The 19,422-nt window shown below is 43.8% G+C and overlaps 4 protein-coding genes across 32 annotated transcripts; all 4 read left to right on the top strand.

The window, feature by feature from the left end:
* Positions 1–62: 62 nt before the first annotated feature.
* LOC147943461 (uncharacterized) lies at positions 63–2,254 on the top strand. Its single transcript, XM_087512252.1, has 2 exons — positions 63–1,457; positions 1,544–2,254. Exons 1-2 carry the CDS (start codon positions 63–65, stop codon positions 2,252–2,254), a joined length of 2,106 nt encoding a protein of 701 aa, XP_087368378.1.
* A 1,608-nt stretch (positions 2,255–3,862) lies between these two features.
* Positions 3,863–4,888, top strand: LOC147943460 (uncharacterized). The gene is made up of 2 exons (XM_087512251.1): positions 3,863–4,019; positions 4,077–4,888. The coding sequence occupies exons 1-2, from the start codon at positions 3,863–3,865 to the stop codon at positions 4,886–4,888; spliced, it is 969 nt and encodes a 322-aa protein (XP_087368377.1).
* Positions 4,889–10,973: 6,085 nt separating this feature from the next.
* LOC104786368 (protein FAR1-RELATED SEQUENCE 2-like) lies at positions 10,974–15,213 on the top strand. 29 transcript variants are annotated; one of them, XR_015556604.1, is made up of 9 exons: positions 11,006–11,198; positions 11,427–11,537; positions 11,643–13,642; positions 13,733–13,789; positions 13,963–14,108; positions 14,189–14,251; positions 14,414–14,479; positions 14,596–14,670; positions 14,948–15,213. XR_015556604.1 is itself a non-coding variant. In XM_087449736.1 (9 exons), exons 3-9 carry the CDS (start codon positions 11,672–11,674, stop codon positions 15,014–15,016), a joined length of 2,433 nt encoding a protein of 810 aa, XP_087305862.1. In that variant the 5' UTR covers positions 11,035–11,198; positions 11,427–11,537; positions 11,643–11,671; the 3' UTR covers positions 15,017–15,213. The 29 variants fall into 29 exon arrangements, 8 of the variants coding, with proteins under 8 accessions (XP_087305860.1, XP_010510062.1, XP_010510061.1 ...); XM_087449736.1 differs by having other exon boundaries at positions 11,035–11,198; positions 13,963–14,094; XM_087449739.1 differs by having other exon boundaries at positions 11,035–11,198; positions 14,414–14,440.
* Positions 15,214–15,356: 143 nt separating this feature from the next.
* On the top strand, positions 15,357–18,489 carry LOC104786367 (choline-phosphate cytidylyltransferase 1). Its single transcript, XM_010511758.3, has 8 exons — positions 15,357–15,835; positions 16,221–16,334; positions 16,436–16,531; positions 16,708–16,750; positions 16,825–16,980; positions 17,074–17,154; positions 17,697–17,795; positions 17,913–18,489. The coding sequence occupies exons 1-8, from the start codon at positions 15,666–15,668 to the stop codon at positions 18,117–18,119; spliced, it is 966 nt and encodes a 321-aa protein (XP_010510060.3). The 5' UTR covers positions 15,357–15,665; the 3' UTR covers positions 18,120–18,489.
* Positions 18,490–19,422: the final 933 nt, after the last annotated feature.

The following is a 19,422-nucleotide window of genomic DNA, read 5'->3' as shown; positions in this document are numbered from 1 at the left end:
GGACGCAAATCGTCTCTAGAAAGTTACTCTCTAGGAAATTCTCCTTAAAAAGCCTTGCAATAATGTCTTTCATCGTGAACGAAGTCCCCGAAACAAACCGCACGCCCGATCTCACGGGCATCACGCCTTCTCAAGATAACATCGCGACGCTAGGTGGCGCATCGACTAGGCCTGTCACTGCCGTGTACTCCCGTCATCGCGTGAACACAACGGTAAACCTGGCCGGAACCTCCACCGAACTCCCAGTCGAGGTCAGATCCGAAGGGGAAACCAGCCAGGGTGCAGGACAAACTCCCGAAGAGCTGGTCAACCTCGACACGGAGCCTTCTAATGAACAAACCCATAACGAGGCGGATGCTCGCACAACGGAGCAGCAAATCGGCACACAGAACGGGAACCTCCCCGTTCATACCACACCAGCGGTCCAGAATCCGCAGATCGTTTCCATGGAGGACTTCAGAATCTTGTTCGGCACCATGACGAAAGAGATCTACCAGATGATCACGGACACCAACCGCAGAGTTGACGCCGTTGTAACCCAAACAACCCCATCACAAATCTCTGCCGGACAATCGCCAGCACTCACCTTGGGCGGCCTCACTCGTCGTCTCAACTTTTCTGATGGACAATTCGAGCAGAGGAATCCTCCCCCTCAAACAACGTCGAGCATTCGACCGACAAATCCGAATTTACGGATACACGAGAGCTCGACCGCCCCGGTCACCCGCCTTGCAAACTCCGGACCTTGCTTCGAACTCGAAGAAATCAGGTCGCAGATTAGCGGCATGAACACGCTCCTCCATCGAGCTATCAGCACGGCCCCCGAGATCGATAGGATTGTCGAAGTAACTCGGCAGTCACCCTTCACTCAACGGATAGCGCGGGCCGCCATACCGAACGTCAAACTGAAGCTTCCAATCTACCAAGGAGACAAAGATCCGGTCCAGTTCATGACATCCTTCATGGCGACCATGTCAAAAGCGCGATTCACCGACGAACAGAGGGACGCCGGTTGCTGTCAGCTATTCGTGGATAGCCTTTCCGGCGCTGTCTTGGTATGGTTCACAAGGCTCGAGCCGAACTCGATCGACAACTTCGACGACTTATCTAAGGCCTTCCTCAAGAACTATCGAATCCTCATCGAACCAGGCGTAACAAGTTCAGATCTATGGGAGATGGCCCAGGAACGGGGAGAACCCATCGCCAGTTTCTTGAACAGATTCAAGGAGAAGCTGACAAAGGTCAACGTACCGGAGGATGCAGCAATGGCAGCCTTCAGAAAGGGCTTAATCCCTGGATCACCGTTACGAAAGGACCTTAACATCCGGGAACCCAAGGATCTCGACGATGCGCTACATCGAGCCTCTAGATTCGCGCTCGACGAGGAGGAAGAAGCCCGAATAGCCGCAAAAACTAATGACGAACAGCCGTCGCATCCCGCTAAGGCTAAAAACCGGGTCGAACACCACGAACCCCGCAAGCACCACGAACCTCAGGATCAAAAAAGGGCGTCATCCACGCAGTCTCCGAGGTGGACGATCAGGACAAGCAGCCATCTGACCCGAAGGAACTCTACAGCGATTTTCACATGTACCCCGGTCACTCCACACAAGAGTGTGTCCACCTGAAGAACTACCTGTACGCAAAGTATCTTTCTGGCAAAGTCGAAGCTACTTATCAGCCAAAAAGCGCCCGTGGAGGTAGAGGTCGCCGAGGCGAATGGCGCGGAGGACGATCTAACCGAGGCCGTGGCGCAGGCGGCGGACGGGGTTACGATGGACCACCCAACGCAGCCCAACAGCTGGTCAACCAAGCACCCGTGAATCACCAGGAGGAGGCGCCCCAAGCAGACGAACTGCCTGGCCCTCCCAAACGACAGAGGGGAAAAAACCCGCAGCGGGCCAATTCTCCCCCTCGTGGACGAATAACCATGATACTTGGTCCACCAGAGGACTGCGCAGACTCTGTTCGCGCACTAAAAAAGAGGGCACGACAAGTTTGCGCCCTTCAAACTGCTCCGAGCGAGCCTTCACTCTGCAAGGACCCGATATCATTCACTTCGGATGACGCCAAAGGGATCCAACACCCCCATTCAGACCCTTTGGTTATCGAAGTCTCGATGGGCGACTTCGACGTCGAACGAGTCCTGATCGATACTGGGAGCACCGTCAATGTACTCTACTGGCAGACGCTAGAGAAAATGGGTGTCACACCAGACCAACTAAAACCCGAAACTCGAATGCTAACGGGCTAGGATGGGGTCGCTAAGATGTCGATGGGAGACGTAAAAATACAAGTACGAGCTGGCGGAATGACCCGGAAGACTAAGTTCGCAGTCGTTGATGCACCACCAATCTACAACGCTATTTTGGGGGTACCATGGATATATGCGATGCAAGCCGTACCGTCGACCTATCACCTCTGCCTCAAATTCCCAACTCCTACAGGAATTTGCACACTTTACGGCGACCAGAGGGTGGCCAGAGTCTGCTCTGTTATCGAAAAAAAGCAGAGGAAGACGGAGACCGCATAGCAATTACAGAGCGGGGACCATCTCTCCAGTCCCCGAAAGCCGGAGCGGGATCGCCTCAAGTCTCCGGAGTGCAAGATCCTACAGGCGAATATTGACCCCTCTAATTCATCGCGAACTGTCGGCATCGGGGCCGAACTCGATGAGAGCATAAAGGCTAAGCTGATCGCTTTCCTGCAATCTCGGGCTTCCACATTCGCCTGGTCAACAAAGGACATGGTCGGGATAAGCCCCAAAGTCATGTGCCACAAGCTAAATATCGACCCCACGTTCAAGCCGATCAGACCAGATTGGCTGGCTAACCCGGTTGTGGTCAAAAAGAAAAACGGCAAGTGGAGAGTTTGTGTGGACTTCACTGATCTCAACAAAGCTTGCCCTAAGGACAGCTTTCTTCTTCCGCACATAGACCGTCTCGTCGAAGCCACGGCCGGAAACCAGTTGCTTTCGTTTATGGATGCTTTCTCAGGCTACAACCAGATCGCCATGAGTTCAGCGGACCGCGAAAAAACGGCATTCATCACAGATAGAGGGACCTACTGCTACAAAGTGATGTCGTTCGGATTAAAAAACGCTGGAGCAACCTACCAGCGCTTGGTAAAGATGATGTTCGCTGATCTGCTTGGCAAAACCATGGAGGTCTATATAGATGACATGCTGGTCAAATCCCTGATCGCAGAACAGCACGTCCAACCTCTGGCGGAATGTTTCAACATCTTGGATCAATTCCAGATGAAACTAAACCCGATGAAGTGTACATTCGGAGTAACTTCCGGGGAATTCTTGGGGTACATCGTCACTGAACGGGGAATAGAGGCAAATCCTAAGCAGATCGAAGCTATACTAGGACTCCCGTCACCGACCCACAAGCGAGAAGTGCAGCGCCTGACTGGCCGGATCGCTGCTCTAAACCGCTTCATCGCCCGCTCAATGGACAAGTGCCTCCCCTTTTACCAATTTCTTCGTGGGAACAAAGATTTCCATTGGGATGAGGAATGCGAGAACGCCTTTCGTCAGTTGAAGGAATATCTGACCTGTCACCCTGTTTTGGTTAAACCGGAAGATGGGGAAACACTATATCTCTATGTTTCGGTTTCCAGTTCGGCGGTTAGCGGGGTACTAGTCCGAGACGACCGCGGAGACCAGAAGCCCATTTTCTACACAAGCAAAGCACTAAACGATGCGGAATCACGATACCCCACGCTGGAGAAACTGGCCCTTGCAGTGATCGTCGCAGCACGGAAACTGCGACCCTATTTTCAATCGCACTCGATCGTCGTATTTACCGATCAACCACTCTGAACCGTCCTTCATAGCCCCCTCCAATCCGGACGCATGGCAAAATGGGCGGTCGAACTCAGCGAATACGACATCGAATATCGTTCTCGCCCAAGTCTGAAGTCACAAGTTCTAGCTGACTTCATCACCGAACTGTCACCCGAGCTTGACGACCCCACCTCCGCGGTGGAGCAATGGACAATGTTCGTCGACGGTTCATCAACAAACCAAGGATCCGGGGTCGGACTCATACTCTGATCCCCCACTGGAGAAATCCTCGAGCACGCGTTAAAGCTTAATTTCAAAGCGTCGAACAATGAAACCGAGTACGAGGCCGTTCTCGCAGGACTCCGATTAGCCCAGGGACTTGGAGTCAAACACTTGCAGGTCTTCTGCGACTCCCAACTCGTAGTCAGTCAGTTCAGCGGAGAGTTCGACGCCAAAAACAAGCGAATGGGAGCATATCGACAGTTGGTCCGCACGTTATCCGGCGAATTCACGTCCTTCTCTCTGACGAAGGTCCCACGGAACGAGAACGCATCAGCCGACGCTCTCGCAGCTCTGGCAAACCGTTCCGACCCCGAGTTACGGCGTACCATTCCCATTGAATGCATAGAGGCCCCCAGCATTGATCCGGACAGCCAGATTGCCCTCATCAACAACGATCCAATCCCGATGGAAGTCGACGAGCCAATAGAAGATATGGCGGATGTCGTCGAGCCTCCCGAAGATTGGCAGACTGAGATCAAACTTTACATCTCCGATGGCACCGTCCCAGCAGACCGATGGGCAGCTCGACGTCTGAAGTCTCGAAGTGCCAGGTACATCCTGTTGGACGGGGAACTGTTTCGCCGGAGCGCCTCGGGAGTGTTCCTCACCTGTGTTACTCGGGACGAGGCCGAACGTATCATGATGGAAGTACATGAAGGAGAGGGTGGCAACCATTTTCGCGGACGCGCACTTGCTCTCAAAATCAAAAAAGGATGGACACTATTGGCCTACCATGATGGCCGGCTGCGAAACTTTCGCGGCCAAATGCGAGGCTTGTCAGCGTCATGGACCCATGCGGCACGTCCCGCCTGAACTGTTGAACACCGTCACTGCCCCGTATCCATTTATGCGCTGGGCCATGGATGCCATAGGATCTTTGCCGGCATCCAAATCCAAGAAGTACGTCCTGGTGCTGACCGATTACTTCACCAAGTGGGTAGAGGCAGAGTCTTTCACAAGGATTCAATCCTTGGACGTGACCAATTTCATATGGAAGAACATCATAAGTCGCCACGGACTCCCATACGAGATTGTCACCGACAACGGTACCCAATTCACTTCGATGATCACCAGACGCTTCCTGACGAAATGGCAAATCCGTCTTAGCACTTCGACTCCTCGATACCCGCAAGGCAATGGTCAAGCTGAAGCTACGAATAAGTCGATCGTCGATGGGCTCAAAAAAGACTCGGTCGAAGGAAAGGAGCATGGGCAGATCACCTGGATGGCGTGCAATGGTCATACCGCACAACCCCGCGGCGGAGTACGGGACAGTCCCCTTTCTCCCTCGCGTATGGTCTCGAAGCACTTGCCCCGGCTGAAGCAGGAGTCCCGACACTTAACGATGAGATGCTGATCGATCACAACGATCTTGCCGAAGAATTGCGCGACAAAGCTCTAGTTCGGATGCAACACTACCAAGACGCAGCGGCTCGATACTACAATAAAACTGTTCGTCAACGGTGTTTCAACGAAGGTGATCTGGTTCTGCGAGAAGTCTTCGAGAACACCAAGGAAGTAAACGCCGGCAAACTCGGCGCTCGATGGGAAGGTCCATACCTCGTATCTAGAGCAGTTCGTCCGGGCGTTTACGAACTCGTAACCATGGCCCGGGAATGCATCAAAAACTCATGGAACGCGGCCCACTTGAAACGCTACTACAGCTAAGTCGTTGTTACGACCCTATCTAGGAGTTTTCGGGAATCCGAACTCCATTGATCTTTCACTTGTAATACAAACTACGGTAGGCTTGATCCCCACTTCGGGGTACGTAGGCAATTCCTTATCTTTCAAAGACTAAGCGAATGCAGCTAATATATTAATAAAGTTTTTTCCGGTTTAAAAACTTCCTCTTATTCAACTCGGCGACAAGCCGGTGTGCAAAACAAAATATCCAAAGTTCACTTGCATTTAAATCTCCTTTACACGGTTTTGATAAATCCAAACAAGTTAAAAAAAAAAAAGAGCTTCAATAACTAAGTCAAATCCCCATTACATGCTTTGGACGTTTTGACTAATAATAAAAAGAAAAAAAGAGAAAAGAGACGCAAAGGGAGAACGTCCCTTCGACGACTCGGGGTCCTAGATGAGAAAAGAAAAAGACCGCCCGAACTCAGAGTTCAGAACGGTCGAACTCCCACACTCAGCGTCTAGGTTGATCCTGCAGACGAAGTGGAGGCCGCGGACCCGATAGGTCGTCTGCCGATGGTTCCTCCACCGCTACTTTGTCCAGTTCGGCGCGCCAGAACTGACGCCTTTCCCTCAGGGCTTCCAGTTTTTCCCTTGGAACTTCGATACCTCTCGACGCCAAGTCTTCTAAGAAAGCGCACGGGCCTTCAACCAAGTGCCTCTCGCGAAAAATCGGGCCGGCCGACTCCAGGAAAGTGGCATACCGCCTTAACCTTTCTACGAAAGCTCGGTAGGCCCAGATATCCACGTTAAATGGGTACGCAGTATCTTCGAGAGGCTGACAGTCGGCCTCCAAGAGGACGGGCACCCCCATACCTTCCAGCAGTTATAGGCACGCCGTTCGCGCGGCAAACAGCCCGGTCATACGCCACCTCTCCAAGTAGAAACCGTTGGAGATTAGTTCGTTCAGGACCCGAATGGTCCCGTCCAAACGATAAAGCCGACAGACCTCGGCCAATCTCCAGCGTCTCGCCATAAGGTGAGCCCCCAGCCTATAGCGGCGAGCTCGATATCTTCGAAGTTCCTGACACACGGGACTCCCTTCTGCACCCGTCATGTCAACGTACGGGACAGGAGCGCAAACTCGGAACGTCTCCGCGCTCTCGTGGGCGGAGGAGTCCTCCGAAGCTTCAGTTCGCCTCGAACTGCTCGCCGAAGCAGCTATCCTTTCCCGAGCCTGTCTTAGCCACGCTGATCGAGTAGTCACCATCTTTTCCTTTCAATGTTTTCAAAAATAATAGAAGTGGTTAGAATGATCTCCCAAACCCTCAATCCTATTTATACAGGATTATGGGAAGTAACCGCCGCTAAACCCACCAATCAGAATGAAGCGTGATTTTCGCGTTTTTCCGATAGAAATTCTCAAAGACCGCGCAACGCATTTAATGGGGCGCGTTCATTATTTCCAAAAAGAAAAAGGAAATTTTCATAATTTCCAAAAAAGAAAAAAAAAAAAAAAAAGAAAAAAAAAAAGAAAAAAAAAAAAGTACGAACTATACACTCATAGGTAAACCTCAGCCCGAACCGGACTAAGTATCGATTAGCTCATACAAAGTTCACCCCTCGTTGACACCCTAGCCAGGTGATCAGCTCGTATAAAGACCCACTATTTTCAGGATAAGCCGAACCCAGAGTCGCCCCTGACCTTCCTATGTAGGGATAAGCCGGACCCAGAGTATTTATTCCGCACCCGCTTTTTATTTTTGGGGTAAGCCGAACCCAGAGTATTTATTTCGCACCCAAACTTTAGTTTGGACGGAACGGTTAGCCGAACCCAGAGGATATTTTCGCAGTCCGGCATCCGAGCTAAAGCAAAGGAGGTAAGCCGAGCCTAGTATCTCGCTCTCCGATTAAACACACTTTGTTAAACACTTCGTCACTAACTTTTGAGGCTCGAGTCGATGTTTGCTACTATCAATCAATAAAAATTGTCTATTGTAAGCCGGGAGACGTCTCGCCTCTGACACATTTTTCAAATAACAAAACAATGACTAAATATAGAATAGAGCAGCAAAGCAAAATCTCTTATTATTATTATAAAATTTTTATTCCAAGCGAAATTCAAGTTCGCCCGTTACATTGCGGGTAGGTCTTATTAAGTAATCAAATAAAACATCTTAATTCCGAACCGGTGCGCCATTCGCAGCGATCTCACGAATGCTCGACTTGAGTCGTTTCGGCATTGGCCATAGCAGCTGCAATCCGGTCTTTTCCCAATCCTCGGAACGAGTCTCCAACGCTCTGGCTTTTTGTTCAGATTCGTCAAGCAGATCAGTAGTCCTTTTCCTTTTCGCTTTGAGTAAAACAATCTCGGATTCCAGAGTCCTCAAGCGTCGATCGATTCTGCCCCTCTTCATATGAAAGTATTGAAGATCTTGAGTCAGTTCTTGGTGCGTAACAGATCTCGAGTTTGAGTAACAGATCTCGTTGTGCTTGTTCTGATGCGGCAAGACGGTTGGAATATTCCGCATGACGATCTTCCACCTCATGAAGAAATTCGATTAGTTCACGTCTTTCCTCCGGTTTAACGCGGAACATCAACATCCAGGGAGCTCTGATGTTCGGGAAGTACGCCATCCCTCTTTCGATAGCTTCCACATTCGAGAACGTTGGCACATCGTTGCCAACCAACGGGGATTCTACGCTGCTAACCGAGCTCGACATTGTGTTTGATTGAAAAGCTTTCTTGGATGTACGATCCGCGAGCAGCACTGGTTAGATTTATACAAGCCTTGGGAGGTAAACCTCTCAGGAAAATTGGGAACTTTCCATGCAAAATGGTAAGAATACAAATTTCTTGAAATTGTCAGTTTTCTTTTTTAACGAAAAGGAAAAATTCCGGCAAATAGGTTCCAAAAGAGAAAATGGGCCGAACAGGTCGGCAATGTTTTACAAGGGTACTCCGACCCACAAGGATTAACAAAAAGAAAAAGAAGTCATAAACGGAAAACGATTTCATGACGCGGCATCCGGCGAACAATCTGGACGTCTTTTGCTTCCATGACGCGGCATCCGCCAGTTCGTCTTAGCGAACTGGCAAAACTTAGAAAATTTGTCCTGGCTTTGCCCATTGCTGTTTCGACACGGATACGAGTGATTGAATCCCACTGACGATTGTTCCCGGTTAGCAGAGCGTCTCTGACAAGGATATAGTTCGGAGCTAGACGCGTTGCACAAAACGGACGATCTGGAGGCAGACACACGAAAAAGTTAAAAATGGTCAGAGGTGCCGAAGTCAATTAACATACTAGAAATATAAATCTACCAGGATTTTCATTCCACACTCTCCGGTGAAAACCCAACGGGTTAGCGAATGAATATTGGTCGACGCGGACGAAGAAGTATTGGTTCGTATACTTCGGGAATTTATTCACTCGTTTGCCGCCGAGGAAATTATGAGCCGGTCTCATGTTCACTTCCCAGCGATTCGAACTCTTCGATTGCTTGAAATTTGATAGCTGTTCGAAAGCTTGAACTCTAAGGTCGACTCCGACTTCGGCTGCTATGGTCAGGGCAGCCATGAAGTTACAAATGGCTCCGGGTACGAACTGCGAGATCGCTATCATCCGTCTTTCGGCATAGATTGAAACCAACTCCGGGATTGGGAATATGAGGCGACACTCGGTAAAATAACCCTCGTATAAGCATACATACCCTTCCGGGGGGCTCCAGGGGCGTTGATCTTCTCGAGGAATTAAAATTGTGACGTTGCTATTGAATAAACCGCACGAGTTTAGCATACCGTTCACAGTTTTGATCGAACTCGAACTCTTCTCGCCTCCAATCCGTCCTTCATGGTCAAACAAGGGGTCGATATCTTCGATTGAAAATCCCAAGGGTGCGAACCGATGTTCTTCTAGCGCAAATACGTCCGAAATCAGTTCGTTGGTCTCAGCCTCGTGACGAACTGACGATGGCAAGGTTGGATTCACCTGAGAAGAAGAGGTTCCCGTTGAACAGCGAACCAGGTGAGGCGGGACTCCGGAAGCCGGTCTACTTGACTCCCCGATCTGCGCGGAGTGTTCAGGATTGAGAGTTCTTCGTTTGGATGTACGACAAATTAATTGCTCGCTTTCAGTTTCCGGTGAAGAGGCAGGTTCCGATGTGCTCGCCATCTCCTGAGTTCAGAGAGTGTGGAAGAAAAATAACAAAATGGAAGAGAGATCGGAGCAGGTTACCTGTTGCTGTTGGCGGAAAATGAGAAATGACGAGAGCAGAAGCGTATTTATAGAGTCGAATGGGCAGCAACCCTACGAAAAGTAATGATGACCTACGCGACTCTTCGAATTCCGAGCTAGCGGATGTGACGGAAACGACACGTGTCGTCCAGACGATATGCGGTGAGATGATTCGGAGATCTGAGTAAAATCAATTAAGTCTTTATGGATTAGATCGGATATTCCCTTTCCATAGTTCAAAATATTCGAATTAAATCTTAAATATATTGAACTGGGGGGGGACTAATTGTTGGTGCGGGATTCAGCACCCCCGACATACCAAGCTAAACCAGAAACATTAATTGAACATTTAACCGAGAATCCGGTTAGGGGATCAATTAGGTCATCAAGAGTCAATTCGGGTGAGACGAAGTCTTGGAGAAGAAGAAACCAACCTCCACTTCGATGCGGCGCAGCCGACTCAAACAATAAGGCAGTTTTCTATATCTCACTTCGTCTGATAAGGAAAGTTAATATATTGTGTGATCTCGAGACATGTATAAATAAGGGGAGACTTCTCCATTGTAATTCATACAGAATCTAATACAATAATTGAGTTCTCCTTCCGTTCTTTGCAATAAACCCTAGTTCTTTTGAGTTCTTCTTCTTTACTTCTAATTTCAAGGTTTAGATCTATTTTCTAGAGAGATAGCTCTATTGAATTTGTTTTCCGCTTTAAACAAATTTATCGTGGAAACCTAGTTTCTACAGGTCAAAAAAAGTTCAAAGAAACGTAGCCAATCATCTTCAGGTCTTGTTATTACGAAAAGAAAACTGAAAAAGTCACAATAGAGAATTTTAAACGAAAATTTTTAAATGCTAAAAATATATTAGAGGTTTGAACGAATTAAAAAAAAAAAGAGGAAAAAACCAGGTCCGGTTTAAGATTATTGCCAAATCAACCTCAGTATTTTTAAATTTTAATACTAAACGTCGACGTCTGGGAACTTTTGTTTTTCTTCTTTAAAGGTGGGACTTTTTCCAAATCAATAGAAAAACAAAAGGGTCGATTTGCTATTAACAATTAAGCCGAACATTTTAGAAAAAAATTCCAAAATTCTCTCATTTTGAATTCGCTGTTCAGTATCCGACATCAAGTCAGATTCCATTATTCCTCGCGAAGCGATGCTGCTCTCTTTTGAACCTTCTTGCCATGAGAGCTGGAATTAGGGGAACTATAGAAGACAAAGACGACGAATACGATTTGAGCTCGAAAGGTTTGATTTTTTTTTTTTTTTGGGTTTCTGTTTCCTTCGAGATTGATGAACTGGGAAGTTGAAATTTTTAATTCTGGTCCGATATAGAGCTTTTGTGTTGTGCTTTCTTGGATTATCCATGTTCATGTCATGTGATGCGCTAATTCGTAATATTACATCTGAAACTAGCAAATCTCTAAAATGCTGCTATTGTGGAAATTAGTAATTTTTTTTTTTTGGCTAATACAGTTGGAGCAAGTACGTTTTAGTTTTAATTGTGTTATAGTTTCGGTTCAACTTCAATATTAAGCTGCTTTACATATTACAAGTGTTTGAGCGAACATGGTGTCTTCCGGATTTGTAAGTTTAATGTCACTGCATTTCCGGAGTGTATCTTGAAAAAACATTCTATGTTTATGTAGATAGATCTTGAAATTTTTTAATTAAAACTGGACGAAAATGTAGGTTTTGATGATCCTGATAGTTTTGATGACATGGATGTTGAAGAAGTGGGAATAGATCTTCTAACAAGAAGTGGTAATGTAGATGAGTTTTGTGAGGCAAGTACGAGTGGGAACGTTGCTCGTAGTTTAGACCAGTTTACAACGGTTGGTAAGCCCAGAGATGGGATGGAGTTTGAGTCAAAGGAAGCTGCGTACTATTTCTACAGAGAGTACGCTCGATCAGTGGGATTTGGGATCACAATAAAAGCTAGCCGTCGTTCTAAAAGATCGGGAAAGTTTATTGATGTCAAGATAGCATGTTCAAGATTTGGAACCAAGCGCGAGATAAGCGCAGCTATAAACCCACGATCTTGTCCAAAGACGGGTTGCAAAGCTGGTCTACATATGAAGAGGAAAGAAGATGAGAAATGGGTTATTTATAGTTTTGTAAAAGAACATAACCATGAGATATGTCCAGATGATTTATATATTAGCATAAGGGGAAAGAACAAGCCTGCTGGTGCGCTAGCCAAACCAAAGAAAGGTCTTCAACTGGCTATAGAAAAGGAAGACTTCAAGTTACTACTGGAGCATTTTATGGACATGCAGGATAAGCAGCCTGGTTTTTTCTATGCGGTTGATTTCAACAGTGAGAATCATGTTAGAAATGTCTTTTGGCTTGATGCAAAGGCCAAGCATGACTATTGCAGTTTTTCTGATGTTGTTCTCTTTGACACATTTTATGTTAGGAGCAGATACAGAATCCCGTTTGCTCCTTTTATTGGGGTTAGCCATCACTGTCAATACGTGTTGCTTGGATGTGTTTTGATTGGAGAAGAGAGTGAGTCAACGTATTCTTGGATATTTCGGACGTGGCTTAAAGCAGTCGGTGGTCATGCTCCTGGAGTGATGATAACAGATCAGGATCAGCTTCTCAGTGACATTGTTGTTGAAGTTTTTCCAAGTGCTCGTCATTGCTTCTGTTTGTGGAGTGTGCTGAGTAAGATTCCTGAGATGCTGAATCCTTTTGTGAGTCAAGATGATGGTTTTGTGGAAAGTTTTAGAAATTGCGTACACAGCTCTTGGACAGATGAACAATTTGAAAGAAGGTGGTCAAATATAATTAGTAAATTTGAACTTGACGAAAATGAGTGGCTTCAGTTGTTGTTTAGAGATCGTAAAAAATGGGTTCCACTTTATTTTCATGGGATTTGTTTAGCTGGACTGTCTGGACCTGAAAGACCTGCCAGTGTTGCCGCTCATTTTGACCATTATATGAACTCAGAGGCTACGTTCAAGGACTTCTTTGAACTCTACGGGCAGTTTCTGCAGTATCGATCTGATGTGGAAGCAAAAGATGATCTGGAATCTCAGAGCAAACAGCCTACAGTGAAGTCTTCTTTGGCTTTCGAGAAACAACTTTCCTTGATCTACACTGACGCTGCTTTTAAGAAGTTCCAAGCTCAGGTACCGGGCGTTGTTTCTTGTCAACTCCGAAAAGAAAGAGAAGATGGGACAACAGCAATATTCCGCGTCGAAGATTTTGAGGAACGACAAAATTTATCTGTTGCTCTGAACAAAGAGTTGTTGGATGTGTGCTGCTCTTGTCATTTATTTGAGTACCAGGGATTCCTATGCAAACACGCTATACTTGTACTTCAAAACTCTGATGTTTCCTGCATTCCATCTCAATATATATTGAAGCGTTGGTCAAAGAGATGTAACAACATAGAGGGTAAAAAAGAAAAATGTGTCGCTATTCATAATCGAATGGCACGCTTTGATGATCTCTGTAGGCGCTTTGTTAAGCTGGGAGAAGTTGCATCTTTATCAGATGAAGCCTACAAGACTGCTTTAACGTTGTTGGAGGAAACCAAGAAGCATTGTGTTAATGATTCTCCCAAGTTTCCTTCAGAGCAAGATAAGTTAATGACGGGTGGATCTATTGGCTTAGAAGGTGAAGGTATGTTGGAAAGTACATCAAAATTGTCCAAGAAAAAGAAAATTCAGAAGAAAAGAAAGGTGGATTTAGATGGATTTTTATCTTATGAGGTTTATTTGTTGTTTGCTAGAGGTAGCGGAAAAATCTGATGGATTATCTTCTGTTTAAAGGTTTACTGTAGGCCAGAGGATGCAACAAACAGGTCAGAAGAACTACCCCAAGAAACCGTAAGTAATCTGATTTGTACCATGCTAGTGCATCTGAAATCTCCCATTTCTTACCAATGTTACTCATGCCAAACTATTTTAATCCAAATATATATAGTGAGTACATGCATTCTAATGCTAATAAGCTTATGTTTTGGAGTTTTTTGAACTAAGTGTAGGTTTTTCATGTGCAGGAACAAGTTAGCTCCAGAGCTTCTACGTTTGAGAATTGTTACATTCCGCAAGCAGATATGGAAGAGACCGAACAGGGCTCCCGTGCAACAAATTTTGGGGTCTATTATTCAACTCAACAAACAATTCAAGGAGTGGGTTCACTTTTGTAAGTTTTCGTTTTGTTGTTTAACAATTTTATCGTACGGTTTTATTATAAACTATACATTGTTCTTGTTATTCTGGCAGTTCTCATCTGTTTCTTCCACCCAAGATGGTTACTACGGACACCCGCCAACCATACAAGCCATGGTGAGATGCTTTATATATTTCTCTTTTAGCGTCCAAGCTTTTGGTTATACCTGTGAATTTTTATCCCCGAACATAATTCAATCGCTTGACATTGTCTGATGAGGTTTTTGGAAGTTAAAAATGGAGCACGAGACTGATACTCATATATTCTGGGTGATTTAGGGAAGCATGTATTCACTTCATGGACGGGTGAGTCAATATGAGACACAACCAAGCATCCAAGGAGCTGTGAGTTTATTCAAGTATTTTTTTTCCGGAGATATTATATCTTACCGTTCTGATCCTCTCTGAGTCAAGTTATGTTCTAAGAAAGAAGGATCTATTTCGTTCTGTGGATTGTCTAGTTTCAGGGACAATCAGGTTTCAGGGGAAGTGCTATTCGTGGCTGCTATGACATTGAAGAAACTCTGCACGACATGGTATGTATCCTTACTCCTGTTCAAGGGAAATGCTTTTAAAAAACTGGTTCAGACAAGAAGTAGAGAAAACATCAACACCACAAAAGAAGAGAAAAAACAAACTAAAAGGAACCCAATTCCTCGAAAATGTTTTCTTTCGAAAGTCCCAAATTCTTCCTTCTTGGCTTTTTTTAACAGTTTGATTCAAGATTGATCCGAGACTGCCAATTCCTCTGTAATGAGCCCTTGTATAAGGTTGCTTACTTACTTGGTTGCATGTTTTGTACTGTTTGGGCAGACAATGGAGTCCTCACAGTTTCAGGGCTCTGGTCCAAGCCATCCGAGTAATCGCCGTATGTCCAGTTAAACAATACAAGCTCAAGAGTTCCTCGGCAAATCATTAAGAAAATTGGAATCCTTATTTGTACAGAAATAGAAAAGGTCTTCTTAAACTGTGGAATTGGCTTTGAGGTAACATTTACTCTGATTGGAAGGTGAATGTATGAATCATGGGCCAACTTTTAGGAATTTAATTAAACAAAACATTCATTTATATAAAACAAAGAACAACTTTAACCTTTAGAAACTTAATTTTTTTGTTAAAGAAATGTAGAGATATTTCCAGTTTCTGAACATTTCTGTGTCTAATCTAACAAAGTCAAGACATAAACGAATTAATATATCGAAGAAAACTAAACGAATTTTTCAACTTTGCAACAAAAACACTAAGCTGCTTAATAACTTAACATGAAACCCTACAAATATATCAGATTAATACTATAATTTTATTCATATATAACACAACATTACTTTGAGAGAATAAAATTAAACAAAATAAATAAAATAGTTATTATAATCCATATTCCCTAGAGGATATTCTTCGCGAAACAAACAAAAAAAAAAAAAAGAAAAAAAAAAGAAGGCAGGAGAAGAGGGAAGCGAGGAGCACCTTTTTTTCTAGTATTCCGTTTATTTTCTATAAGGCGGGGTGGTTTCGGGCTATTTCATCGGAGAATATGAGCAACGTTACCGGCGATCGCACTGACGACGGCCTTTCCACCGCTGTCGCCTCTACAGCTGTCCAGAGTTCCCCTCCCACTGATCGTCCTGTCCGCGTCTACGCCGATGGGATCTACGATCTTTTCCATTTTGGTCACGCTCGATCTCTCGAACAGGCCAAGAAATCGTTAGTATTTTCTTATCTCTTGGACGTAGTTTTCCTAAATTCGCATCCCTGATTTTGTCTTTTTTTTTTTTTTTTTGCCGTCTCAGTGTCATTTGTCTGCGATCTATTGAGTCTGGGTTCATCGTAAGTCGTGTAGTTAGAGGAATCTTCGTTAGTAGATAGTCTCGGAGATAAATTGGTGTGTGTTGATTGAAATTACTGCAAAAATATGTTATGTCCAAGTCCTTGTGGCCTATGATTTTAGTGTATGATTGGAATTTTGGCGATAGCTGATGTTTCTGGACTCGTGCTTCAATTTTGATTTTGACATAAATTGAGAGAAATATACGAATAATGGTTTCGTGTTTTTATGATGTTGCTATGGTTTTGGGATTTACTTGAGCAGGTTTCCAAACACTTACCTTCTTGTTGGATGTTGCAACGATGAAACTACCCATAAGTACAAGGGAAGGACTGTAATGACTGCTGAAGAGCGATATGAATCACTTCGGCATTGCAAGTAAAATTTATTGTCTTCTCCTATGTTTGTGTTTAGTAGTAAGAAGCCATGGAAGTGGTATCGAAATGGGTTTTGAGGACTCCGTTTGTTTTATCAATCAGGTGGGTGGATGAAGTCATCCCAGATGCACCATGGGTGGTCAACCAGGAGTTTCTTGACAAGCACCATATTGACTATGTCGCCCACGATGCACTTCCGTAAGAACATGTGTCTTTTTTTTGCTAATTTCGATTTTGATTACTATCTGCTTGTTGTTAGTTATGGTGGAAACTTAGTTTTACTGTATATTACTATCTGGCATCTGCTTGGTGTTCTTTCTATACAGATGATTCTAGAACGACAGTAACCTTCTTTGTATATATATCATACACAGGTATGCTGATTCCAGTGGAGCTGGAAAGGATGTTTATGAATTTGTGAGTCTGGAGAATAATCATACTCCTGCTTTTGGCACTTTCATATTTCTGTTTTAACTGAGCATCTGTTACAGGTTAAGAAAGTTGGGAGGTTTAAGGAAACTATGAGAACTGAAGGAATATCTACCTCGGACATAATAATGAGAATAGTGAAAGACTACAACCAGTATGTCATGCGTAACTTGGATAGAGGATATTCAAGGGAAGATCTTGGAGTTAGCTTTGTCAAGGCATGACATCAGTTTCTTACCTCTTCATTTTCGTTGTTCTGTTAAATTTTCTCTTGTGGAGTAATCAACTTTGGGGTTGTCAATTTGCTACAGGAAAAGAGACTTAGAGTTAATATGAGGCTAAAGAAACTCCAGGAGAGGGTCAAAGAACAACAAGAAAGAGTGGGAGAAAAGGCATGTCGTCTCTCAACTTCCATTTACTTAATTACTTATCATATGTCCATTGTTTTGACTGTATTGCATTCTATTAGATAAGCTGGTTATCATAATATTCAGTGACTGTGTGGAAACCACTCCTACAGTGTCACGTTTGCAGTCCAAATTCTCAAAACTTGAATCTTGTTCAATTCGTTAAGTTTTTTTATACTGGGTTTGCTAAGTAGCCTTAGGCAGAAAGCATGATGCTTGTTAATCCTTTCGCGTTTGAATTGTCAAAATACTAAAAGGATTTTCTTCTTTTTATGTATAGTAGCAGTGCCTGGCAATATCAAGTTGTTAAATAATTTCATCCCTGTAGTAGCAGCCTGATCACGTGTAGCTGCTGCTCTAAAATAATCTCATGCTTTAGCTAATAATATGATATTTGATGACTATGTTCATGTGCGATATCTATCTTAACTGAACAAGCTGATTCTGCAGAAGTTTCTTATGATGTTTTAATTGCCTGTTCTTACTCCTTCCTTTGTTGATTTCTAAAAGCGGGGTTTTTTTTCCAGATCCAAACTGTAAAAATGCTGCGTAACGAGTGGGTTGAAAATGCAGATCGCTGGGTCGCTGGATTTCTTGAAATATTTGAAGAAGGTTGCCATAAGATGGTAAGTCAAAATCTTGAAGACACTATTAACTGGACACATACGTAATACATTAATAAGTTAATACTATGTTCTGTATAACTTTTGATTAAAGTTGACAAATGTGTAAAATGTTGACAGGGAACTGCAATCGTAGACAGTATAATGCGACAAAAGTCGGTAGACAGGCTGGAGAACGGTCAGGATGATGACACAGACGATCAGTTCTATGAAGAATACTTCGACCATGACATGGGTAGTGATGACGAACAGTTCTATGACGAGGAAGAAATAAAGGAAGAAGAGAAAGAGCACGCGGTTAAAACGGATGCAAAAGAGAACAAGTAAGAAACAAATTTGGCTTCCATAAACCGCAGGTTAGTTACTTATGGCCACTTCTACTAAACTCCCTTTAGCCTGTCACTCTCTCTCTGGATCAGTGAAATACATCTACTTAACATATAATATCAAAGTTTAGAAAGAGAGAGAGAGAGAGTGTGATGTGTGTGTGTGTGTGTGTGTTGAACAAACGAACGTGCGTGGTTGTCTTTGGTGAGAGTTGTCTCATCTTTGTTGATTTTTGAATACGCATGTTTTTTCATGTATTTTTTCTTCTTTTTTATGATGGGCAAAGTGTTATGAAGTAACAATACAATTGTCTGAAACAGGATAAGTCAAATGATTCGTGTGTGCCACAAAGTAAACATCGTTGTAATCATCTTCCAAGTTCGAAACTCGACTCGTTTTTCTTTTTTTAAATATATTTTTCATTGATTTCGGTTCATCTCTTTTTTTTTTTTTTTTTACTTAACGGTTTTCAGTGGGCATAACTCGTCAAGATAGTTGATTTCCAAGGGATTTTGACGGTCTATTTTTTGATATTTTGTATAATAGAGAAAAAAAATGTTGTTAGAAATATGATCACTAAATTAGAAAGTAAAATTTCTCATCAGTCGCTAAATCGTCTATGAACTTGTGAAGAAAGAAAAGGTTAAAATAGCCCAGATCAGGACTTGTATGTAAGTAAGATGAGAGCCACAAACGGATTTTTTATACTCCGTTTGGTAAGTAACTCTCGCTTTTGTTTCTTTTGTCCCTCGTAAGGATTTTGTATCTTAGAAGAGAGCCACAAATTAAAAATATCAACGCGTGAGATAATTGATTAATTTCAGTTAATTAAGTGTTACGCAGCTTTACAAAAAGACAATTAGTAGAAAATAGAGAGATTCGAGGCTTAGCTTCTCCAATACATATCTAGCTAAATTAATCGTTAATTTCCATTTTATAAATGACTGAACACATTTGCTGCTGATCTGTGTAATACGTAATTCTTTTTTGTTTTTTTGATGAATTACTTAGTACGTTAGGATTAGTTAGACAAGTTTAAATAATATGACCGGGCTTGTCAGGCCAACGGCTTTTACTAGAAAATTAGCTTTCTATTCAAACTGGTTGTACATATTATATATAATTTGGAAAATTAATAGTAAATCAAATTGTTTGAAACATAAAGTATATATACTAGGGTTAATTTGCAAAATGAAAATTATTTATGGGTAAATGACAATTTCGAACTTTGAATTCATATATATGATAGCTGCTGAATCGAATGTCTACAATACGCACTAGGCGACTAAAACTCCGACGAAAG

The sequence above is a fragment of the Camelina sativa genome, chromosome 5 (assembly GCF_030686135.1).
Source record: "Camelina sativa cultivar CO46 ecotype springtype chromosome 5, ASM3068613v1".
In the NCBI taxonomy this organism is placed as follows: domain Eukaryota; kingdom Viridiplantae; phylum Streptophyta; class Magnoliopsida; order Brassicales; family Brassicaceae; genus Camelina; species Camelina sativa.
This window is presented reverse-complemented; position numbering and strand designations above follow the sequence as displayed.

Bases quoted from the DNA above. Each gene is read 5' to 3' on its own strand.
- LOC147943461 (XM_087512252.1), top strand. From the start codon at position 63: ATGTCTTTCATCGTGAACGAAGTCCCCGAAACAAACCGCACGCCCGAT. The intron at 1,458-1,543 runs GTCGAACACCAC...GTGGACGATCAG, and splicing joins CCGCTAAGGCTAAAAACCGG to GACAAGCAGCCATCTGACCC.
- LOC147943460 (XM_087512251.1), top strand. From the start codon at position 3,863: ATGGCAAAATGGGCGGTCGAACTCAGCGAATACGACATCGAATATCGT. The intron at 4,020-4,076 runs GTTCATCAACAA...CCCCCACTGGAG, and splicing joins ATGGACAATGTTCGTCGACG to AAATCCTCGAGCACGCGTTA.
- LOC104786368 (XM_010511759.2), top strand. From the start codon at position 11,135: ATGAGAGCTGGAATTAGGGGAACTATAGAAGACAAAGACGACGAATAC. The intron at 13,643-13,732 runs GTGGATTTAGAT...TTCTGTTTAAAG, and splicing joins AAATTCAGAAGAAAAGAAAG to GTTTACTGTAGGCCAGAGGA. The intron at 13,790-13,962 runs GTAAGTAATCTG...TTTCATGTGCAG, and splicing joins AAGAACTACCCCAAGAAACC to GAACAAGTTAGCTCCAGAGC.
- LOC104786367 (XM_010511758.3), top strand. From the start codon at position 15,666: ATGAGCAACGTTACCGGCGATCGCACTGACGACGGCCTTTCCACCGCT. The intron at 16,532-16,707 runs GTAAGAACATGT...TATCATACACAG, and splicing joins GTCGCCCACGATGCACTTCC to GTATGCTGATTCCAGTGGAG. The intron at 16,981-17,073 runs GCATGACATCAG...AATTTGCTACAG, and splicing joins TTGGAGTTAGCTTTGTCAAG to GAAAAGAGACTTAGAGTTAA.